The sequence below is a fragment of the Mastomys coucha genome, unplaced genomic scaffold, assembly GCF_008632895.1.
Source record: "Mastomys coucha isolate ucsf_1 unplaced genomic scaffold, UCSF_Mcou_1 pScaffold23, whole genome shotgun sequence".
Classification (NCBI taxonomy): domain Eukaryota; kingdom Metazoa; phylum Chordata; class Mammalia; order Rodentia; family Muridae; genus Mastomys; species Mastomys coucha.
In genome coordinates, this window is record NW_022196906.1 from 105,584,029 (window position 1) to 105,593,510 (window position 9,482).

Below are 9,482 nucleotides of genomic sequence, written 5' to 3' on the forward strand. Positions count from 1 at the left end.
GGTGGTGGTGGAGATAGTGGTGATGGTGGTGGTGGTGGTGATGGTGATGATGGTGGTGGTGGTGGAGGTAGTGGTGGTAGTGATGGTGGTAGATAGCAGTCTCATCTTTCTCTCAAAGATGCCTCTTGTATCACTTTTGTTCCATCTTGCATCTTTTCATCTTTTCCATGTTCTCCTCAATGAAGACATTAGTTTGCTTTGTTAAATCCTTGAATAGACCAGGTCAACACGTTGCCTATCCTTTCCGCCTTTTTATTTTTAAAGATAAAAGAGCAGTCAGGCTGGGAGATGGCTTAGACCAATGGTCTTCAACCTCCCAATGCTGTGACCCTTTAATACAGCTCCACATGGTGTGGTGACCCCCAACCATAAAATTATTTTTTGGGCCTCTTTATAACTGTAATTTTGCTACTGTTATGGATTGTAGTGTAAATATCTGTAATTTCAAGTAGCCTTACGTGATCTCTGTGAAAAGGTGTTTGAGTCCACAAGGAGGTCACAACCTACTGGTTGATAACAACTGGTTAAGGGGGAAAAGTGATTGCTTAGCAAGCAAGATGGTTTGAGTTTAGTGCCCAAAACCATATAGAAGCCAGGAACAGCAGTGGAACATTTAGAGCCCCAGTGCTGGAGTTGGGTTGGGATAAGGTAGGCAGATTCCTGGAGGTTCTGGCTGTCTAGCCTAGTAAAAAGGATGAGCTCCAGGTTCAGTGAGAGACCCTGCCTCAACAAATAGGGAGAGCCGTAGGGATGGTACCTGACCTTTAACCTCTGGTCTCTACCTGCGCACACACATCCATCACCCTCAGCATTCATGAAGATCTGGGTTTGATCTCAGCATCTTATAAAACCGTGGCACACAAATGTAATCCCAGCTCCCTGATGGAGGAAGGGCAGGATGATTAGAAGATCAAGAATATCCTAACTAGAGATATTTATGCCAGCCTGGGATACAGGAAAACTCTGTCTTCAAAATGTGGAGCTGGAGAGATGGCTCAGCAGTTAAAAGCACTTGCTGCTCTTTTAGAAGACTTTTTGTTTTGTTTTGTTTTGTTTTGAGACAGGGTTTCTCTGTATAGCTTTGGCTGCCCTGGAACTCACTCTGTAGACCAGGTTGGCTTCGAACTCAGAAATACGCCTGCCTCTGCCTCCCAAGTGCTGGGATTAAAGGCATGTGCCACCACCAGTTCCATTCCCAGGACCTGTTCCATCAGGGGGCTCACAGCTACGTGCCATTCCCATTCTGGCCTCTGTGAGCATACGTACACCTGTGCACATTATTCTCCCCACCCCAAGCATAGACACATACTTTTAAAAAAGGCAGTCACAATATAACATTTAATTCAGATAAAATCACAGCGCAACCTTCTTTAGTACTGAGTCTTGTAAAGTTGCTGTACTTGAGGTGTCCAGAGAACCCCACTAAGGTAATGGCTGTGACATTCCTCAGAGGTGAACTCATTTCCATTACTCATTCTGGAAAACACACGCTCCTTGTCTTTTCACACGCATCACAATGAGACCTAAAATAGATCCTCATCAGCACCTCTTTCAGGGTTATGAATAGCACTACCTTGAAAAGGGCTGAGAGGAAAGGGATGCAATGCATGGGATTCAGAAAGGAGGCATTCAAGAAAACCAAGCAGGAGGCAGGCTGCCTAAGTACTTTGAACAGGGAGCATGATGGGACCCCCTCAGGCTCCCACGCAGGCAGCCAGGTGCCACACGCAAATGGAGATGGAGTGGGTGGGAGCTCCAAGAACGAGCTGCATCCACTGGGCAAAGTGGTTGAAAAATCCAAAGAGGACCTAAGCATCGGATCAGATTGCCGACCCTGTTCTCCACCTCTTTCTTCATCCCCCTTTCCAGGCAGCTGAAAAATCAAATGGTATTTCTCTACCTTCCTGACTGTCACATTCAATGTATCCCACCAAAGGAGTTCGCCGTGGGCCACCTCCAGCTCAAGAAGCCAAGGCACTTTGCATTCTGCCTCTTGTCCTTGCTGGGAGAATGACAAGTCTGGGTCTCTGGCTTCAGGAAAGAGTGAGGGACAGAGACGAGAGAAGTTGTAGCTACTGAGTGGCATCTCCATCAGTCCGGCTCTGTCTGATCTGAAAACGCTCCAGTGAGGTTTGAAAGGTGGCTTGTTTCAGTGTGGTGGTTTTGTGGACGTCCTTATGCGGCATTATGATGGAAATATGACTAATACAGATCTCTTTTCTAAATGTGGTTTGTTTAGGGGAGGAACAGGCATGGCAGAGAGCAGAAAGGCAACTCGTGAGGCTACAAGCCTCATCTGAAAATGTAGACAGGTCTCGTGGCTAGAGCAGCAACAGATCTGGCGCTGCTGCTTCCCACTGAGAATATCCCACTTGGGAATGGAAGGTCCCAGGGCAAAGGCTGTGTGGATGCTGTACTTCATAACACAGCCTCTGAGGCTGATTGATTAAAACTTCCATCATTTCCGAGAGCTAAACTACTGCAGAGACATTTGGTCTTGGGCTATCTTTAGTTTCTCAGTCATTAATTACCCACCTGCATTTGACCTACCAGCCTTGTAAGACTTGGAGGTAAATGTATGATGACCTCCAACTTCCACCATCCCAAAGGCTGAGGATGTCACAGATCAGGCCACATCCGAGGCTGATACCTGAGACTTCCCTGCTTTTCTGTCACACGCTGATCACACCCATATATTTGAAAAAAAAAAATCCCTTGATTTATAACTTTCATGAACCATTGAAGCCTGGTATCAGAGTAGCCTGAATCTGTATTCCTGGGTCCATGGCCACCAATATTTGGCTCTAGAAGAAGTTGTCTCTTAGTCTCTTTTACATTGACATACCCCTTAACTGGACCTTGACAAGCAAGGGTGAGGGAATCAGAGAACATTCTACCCTCCTGGTCTCATAGCCATCCCTGAGGTGTCCAGCTTCAGTGATGACAGACACAAACAGCTCAGGTTTCCTGTCCCTACCTGGAATAACAGGTTCAGGCAGGTATACATGAGCCACATACAGAAAAGGTATAAAGGGTACCCGGCTCCTGGTGGAGGATGCTAGGTTCTGTCTTGGTTCCAACCATATTCCAAACAAACTCTCCCTCTATACCTGGCCCTGCTTCCCTTTGCTTTACCTAAGTCCCTCCCTCAAGGCCACGTCCCACATGGACCTTCTTGCATCTAACTCTCTGAGGCTCAGAGCTGGTCTGTGGATCCAGACCTGAGCATCCAGCTCTCATTCATTCACCCAGGGCCATGGCACCTATAGGGGTGGGGGTGGGGGTCTTACCCACGATCATGTGGTTGCAGACATCACAGAAGGTGGGCTTCTTAAAGACATGTTCCTGAAAGGCGTGGACCTTGCTGTTGCTGCCGGGGTGCAGGCCAGCCTTGGTGGGCATGGATGCTGGGCTTCCAGGGATGGGTATTGGGCTGGGGCCTGGGCTAGCCTTGGCCAGCAGGTCTGCTTGCGATTTCACATCACTGTTGGTTCTTGGGAAGAAGTTGTCAGCACTTTTGCTCCGCAAGCTCTTGGTCTTGAAAGAAAGTGACCGTTTTAGTTTCTGGAGCTGCAAGGCAATGACAGGACAGCCTCTCTTATGATAGGTCCTGTGACTCCTGTGGGGGATGCAGCCGGCTCTGCCCTGGACCCTACACATACCTGAGCCCTGGAGGCTCTGCCAGGCCCCAGTGTGTGCAGCCCAAGGCAAGTGGATACCTGACATAGGATTTAGCAGTTCACCCTGCACCTCATCAGCCAGTGAGCAGGAAGAGGTTCCATCTTCCCCATTCCACCATCTTCCTTCCCAGCTTTGCTTTCTTAGGCCCTACCAATGTACTGCCTGAAGTCCCAGGACACTGGGCTTTTGACCTTTTGTCTTTTGAGTTTGCACAGTTGGAAGTGAGGTATGAACTCCTGGGTACCAAGGCTGTGTGTGTAATACTGTCTTCTCTCTCTTATGACCAGTCAGTAGCTATTTGTCTCTAAGGACAACATAGTATACAAACGATGTCTCCCTCTGACTTGATGTGAATCTGGCTAAATGGTTTCCAGGACACAAACCAGAAGCTCCATTGTCTGCTTGTGTCTGAAACATGTGGAAAAAGCATGTACTGTGTGTAAGACATGCCTGTATGCCCATGTGGTATGTGTGTGTAGTATATGCTTATGTATGTGAGTAGTATATGTGCATGCGTATGTGTACATGTATGTGTGTTATATATGTGGTATGTATGTATGTATATGCATTATATATATGTACATATATATACATATATATATGTATATATATATATGCATGTGCTTGTGTGTGTGGTATGAGGGACTGTGAGTTACATGTGTGATATATGCTTATGCATGTGGTATGTGTTTAGGACTTAGTATTTCAAAAGCCTATTTAGCTTTCCTGGCCCTTCAGGTGTCCTTGCCCTGGTTTTCAGCCTCGGTAAACTAGATCATTTCTTTTTTGCCTGTGGGACTTCTGGTGAGACACCACGTGGATTTGGAAGGGTGCTCGCAGGACTTGCGTCCAGTCTGCATCACTAATCTGACCCTGCAGGAGGGAGCTTCTGGGCGCACAGATGTGAGTGCGGGAGTTTTGTGCTTAAAACCCCCTAGAAATTCTCTTTTTCTTAGGCATAAAGAACAGCTTCAGCCAAATGTGGTAGTGCAGGCCTAGACCTCCAGCTACTCAGGACGCTGCAGCCTGCAGATCACAAGGCCTGCACAGTTAGTTTGATTCAGCTTTGGCAGGGTCACGGATTGAAAATTAAATAGTGAAAAAACAAGGCTGAAGATACAGCTCAGGGGCACAGTGCTTGCCTGGCATGGGTAAAGAGCTAGGCTCAATCCCTGCACTAAACAGACAAAAGGTCCAACTCCTGCCGCTCAGACTCCCGGGCCCTCAGCGCTGGTCACAGTCTGCATCAACCTTGGCTTTGCTCAGCCTTGCCAGCTAACATGGTTCTTCAAAAAATCTCTCATGCATTTCATTATCAGCCCTTAGCACCTGTCTCCCCTCCACCACCCAGCTAGAAGGAGTAAACAATGAATCAGCTGTATGGCTTTCAGGGGTTCCAACAGCTTTGAGGGGCTCCTTTGTTAAGTATTCATCTGTAGCCATTCTTGCTATGCATAGAGGTGCCCTGTGCTGACTGGAGTCTCCACACAGTGGGGCCAGGCTCCCTGAGGACACTGAAGAAGAGCTGGTGGGGCAATGTCAAACTTGTCACCTCCCTCCCAACCTCTATCTTGACTTCTTGAGGTCACAGAGCTAAGGAACAGGCACATAGCACAAGAAGGATGCACTTCTCCACTGAATGATCTTTTCAGTGTGATTTTGCAAGGGGCTGAACTCAGGTCATCTGGAACAGCAGCAAGGGCTCTTAACCACTGGCTGAATAGAGTCTGTTTTCCACTCTGCGAACTTGTTGGCTTAAGGATTTAGGGACACAGATGAGACGAGATCTCTCATCATAGCCTAGGCTGGCTTAGAACTTACTACGCAGCCAAGATCGTCCTCAGACTTGCAAGATACCGTCTTCCCTCAGCCTGCTGCTGAGGGTTCAGATGGGAGCCACCCAGGCATTTGAACTTTGATTTCACTTTAATGTGAGGCTGATGAACGGGATTAGCAAGTAAAAGGCACTTGTTACTGAGAGGAGAAGTTAAGTTTTGAAAAGAGAAATTGAGTTTGAAGCGTGTGAAAATTACAAGTTGGAGAAAGACACCGTGGGCTAGGCCTGTGAATGTTCAAACAAACCTAAGCAAAAGCAAGCTGTTAGATATCCCAGGGACTGACAAGTCAGGAAGACATAAACCATAAAGATAGAACCAAAATATGCAAGGACATGTCCGGGGCCCAGACATGCAAGGACGTGCCTGGGTGGACACTGAGTAATGGGCCATCTGGTCCTCTTAGATATAGCTGAAGGTCAGCTAGAAACGGCCCCCTCCCCCGGATAGTCTCCCCTTTTAGGAATTTTCCACTCTGATCTGCACGAACTACATTTAAAATAGCCAATCATGTAAAGCCACACCAATTCCTTTGTTTCCCCAGACCTTCTTCCTATATAAACCCCTAACCCCTGAGCCTGGGGATCGATTCCTCTATCTCCTGCGTGAGATATGAGTGGATCCGGAGCACTCCGATATTAAACTGCCTCGTGTGTTTGCATCAAGACGGTCTCTTGTGTTTCTTTGGGTGCACATCTCCTGGGACTCGGGTGGGGGGTCCCCTATGGGGGTCTTTCATTACCAAGCCTGGAGACCTGAGGTCCATTCCTGGGACCCACATGATGGCAAGAGAACTGACTCACACAAGTCGTACTGTGACCACCGCCTGTGTACTGTGACCACCGCCTGTGTACTGTGACCATTGCCTGTGTACTGTGACCATTGCCTGTGTACTGTGACCATTGCCTGTGTACTGTGATTGCCACCTGTGTACTGGGATGCCTGTGTGCATATGCACGGACAATTATATTTAAAAAAAATTAACTATATATTCATTGAACATTGTACTGTCACATAAGAACAATTCATAAAAGTACATTACTGGTTGAGCACATCCTCAAAAGCTAAGTCACTTGTCTATTACCTATTCTAGATGTCAGGAGACAGAGGGACAGAGGAAGAATGTGAGACATATATACATATATATCATATATACATATACATCACATATATCACATATATACATATATATACATGCATATTCTTTTTGGTCATAAAGATGAAGAAAGTAATGTTATTTGAGGGAAAATGATGTAACTGGAGATAGTAACCTAACTGAGTTAAGTAAATCAACCCAGTCTCAGAAAGAGAAATAACATGTTTTCTTTAGGATACAGAAGCATGAAAATCATGTATATATATATATATATATATATATATATATATATATATATATATATATATATATATATATATATGTATGTATATATATTTATATGAGTGTGTATGTGTATGTATGTATGTATGTGTGAATGACAAGAGCATGAGCAAGGCTGATAGGGAACAAGGAGAACTAATGAGAGAGAAGAATGTGTTGGTGTGGTGGAGAAGAACTCTAAGCCAGTTTGAAGGCAGGACCCTGTAGCTCCTTCGGAAGCCTGCCAAATGCTTTCAGGAACAAATATGTGATAACCTGAGGGATTGTGCAAGTCAAGGCTCCTTTACCCAGGGAGGTCACTGGCCTGATTCACACCACCTCCAGCAAGACAAAAAGGGGCCTCTAGTGGAGACCACAACTTCCCAGCCGAGTCCTATGCAGACTGTCTATCCCACACACCCACAGTCAGAACTCTGATGGTAGTTGATGCTATTCAGTTGCACAACTGCTGTGCTTACAGGATAGTGTGGAACCAACACAGGAGTGCAGGCCAGGACAGTGTTATTGGAGTCTTGGAGACACAGAGGAGAACAAGCAGCCAGCTTAAGGTCAAACATCTCATGAAAACCAGGTTCAACGTTAAACCTGCCTTCTGCTGATCTCGGGCTCATTCCTTTCTTGGTCAGTGAGGTGTTGGTCAAGAGTGCAGGTTACACCAGGTCTTAGGAACATGGAACCTCTCCTGGCTAGTGTAAAGGAGTTTGGAATAGGGAAGAGGGCTGTGTTCTCTGGAAGTTTACACAGAAGTTAGCACTTCTATTCCTTGCCCTGGCATGTGTGGGCGGACACCGTGTCAGGCAAGGGGGCCCTCCCGCTTCTAGAGCCAGAGATTTTGTTGGAAGCCAATGGGACATTTCTCATTGAAAGACATGCCTACCCAGATGAGGGAAAGATACCCTCTTCCCCCATGCCCCTTCACCACCTGTAGCAGGTGGGAGACCTGACACTAGGGTCATAAGGGCAAGAGAGAGGTCCCTTTCCTTTTACTACCTGCAGGACTCAGGAGAGCAGGGCCCTGCACCTTACCTGGGGAGCACAGTAGAGCTGACTGACCCTGGGTGTGTGGGGAGGGGTGAGAAAAGGCCTGAGCTGGGAGGCCTGAGTGTATGTGCATGGGAGAGCTAGCCTCTTTGTTTGTCTAACATTCAGTGACATGGATGAGGGAGAGATGCCACACACACACCCCTCACTCCTTGCCACCTATGGCAGGCAGGAGAGCTAGCCCCAAGGTCATCAGAGCTGGACAGCAGACCCTGTACCTCACTTAGGTAGCACAGTATAGCTGAACCTGATTGTTAGGAGCACAGGTGAACCAGCCCAAGGGTGTGGCCATGGGAGAGCTGAGCCCGCAGCTTGTGTGCCATGTAGCAGCATGCCCCTTGTCACCTACAGCTGGCCTGGCGGTCGTGTGAGTGGGAGACCTGGCTATATCTAACACCTTCTGCTACACTCAGGAAAGTGTGTCCTGTACCTTGAAGGGTAGAGCTGGCCCTGGTTGTAGGAGTGCTGGTGAGCTGACCCTAAGGGTGTGAGAGTGGAGAGGCTGACCAGCTCAGATACCGCTCAGGCTCCGATCCAGGGCTTTGAATCAGCCTACCCCAATATCTACCCCATCAATGAACTGCTACAGGAGCTTTGTGACCCAGGGCAACAACTGGATATCTGAGAAGAGCTTCAATGATCCCAGTATTTACTGAGTGGCAGAAATCAGAGGCTTCCAACCAGACCAATGAGTCCTTACACGAAGCATTTACAAGCAAAGATATGTGGACAAAAGGGCAGACTATGGGACACACTGTGATACACTGCAGTTTCCACAAGGAGATTATTTTCTTCTTTGTTTGTGGGGGAGGTTGCAAGGGTGGAGGGCAGGTATGAGGGGGTGTGAGTAGGATTTGGGAGCATGATGTGAAATTCATGAAGAACTAATAAAAAGTTAAAAAAAAAAAGACATGCCTACCAATTAAATAGAATCTTAGTTGCAAGTTCAAAAGAGCACTTTCTCCATATAACCTTAAAGGAGCTGAGACCAGAGAGGAAGATACTCAATGAGGAAATTCAAGCAGAGACTGACCGGCACATAGGTCAAACATGATCAATTCCCATGCACAGCCACTGAGGTAAGCTCTATTTAGAATAATATTCTTTTTAAAATAAAAGATTTAAAAGACATTTTTAGGTGTTGTGTGAGTCTATACTACATGTGTGCAGATAACCCCAGAGCAAAAAAGGAAGTGTAGTATCCCCTGTAGATGGAGACATAGGCAATTATGAGCAGCCTGACACGGGTGCTGGGAACCGAACTCAGGTCCTCCAGAAGAGCAGCAAGTGCTCTTAACCACCGAGCCATACAGTTTGCTTCCACAAATATTTTGAAGTATCTTCTTATGTGCTGGACATGACTCATACCTCAGTGCTTAACATTTCAGTAAACACAGAGGTGAGCAGGAACCAACATCTGTCCCAACACTGGGAGTAACTGGGACCAGCAGGACAAGGCACACAGGAACTCTGCCAGCTCAGTGACTTGGGTTCCTTCTGGTCTGTCTGGGCTGGGGTCCAGAGCAGACCTTGGGCACAAGCTCTGC

The 9,482-nt window shown here is 47.0% G+C and overlaps 1 protein-coding gene across 3 annotated transcripts in view; it reads right to left on the reverse strand.

Moving 5' to 3' along the window:
• Stac (SH3 and cysteine rich domain) overlaps nt 1-9,482 on the reverse strand; it is a 132,215-nt gene that overhangs the window by 68,167 nt on the left and 54,566 nt on the right. The window contains exon 2 of one of the 3 annotated variants that reach the window (XM_031344811.1): nt 3,291-3,537. The exons of 1 other annotated variant lie outside the window; for it this stretch is intronic. In XM_031344811.1, coding sequence (XP_031200671.1) covers nt 3,291-3,537 — 247 coding nt within the window. Of the gene's footprint in view, nt 1-3,290; nt 3,571-9,482 lie in introns of all 3 variants that reach the window. One more of the 3 variants, XM_031344810.1, reaches the window with a different exon arrangement.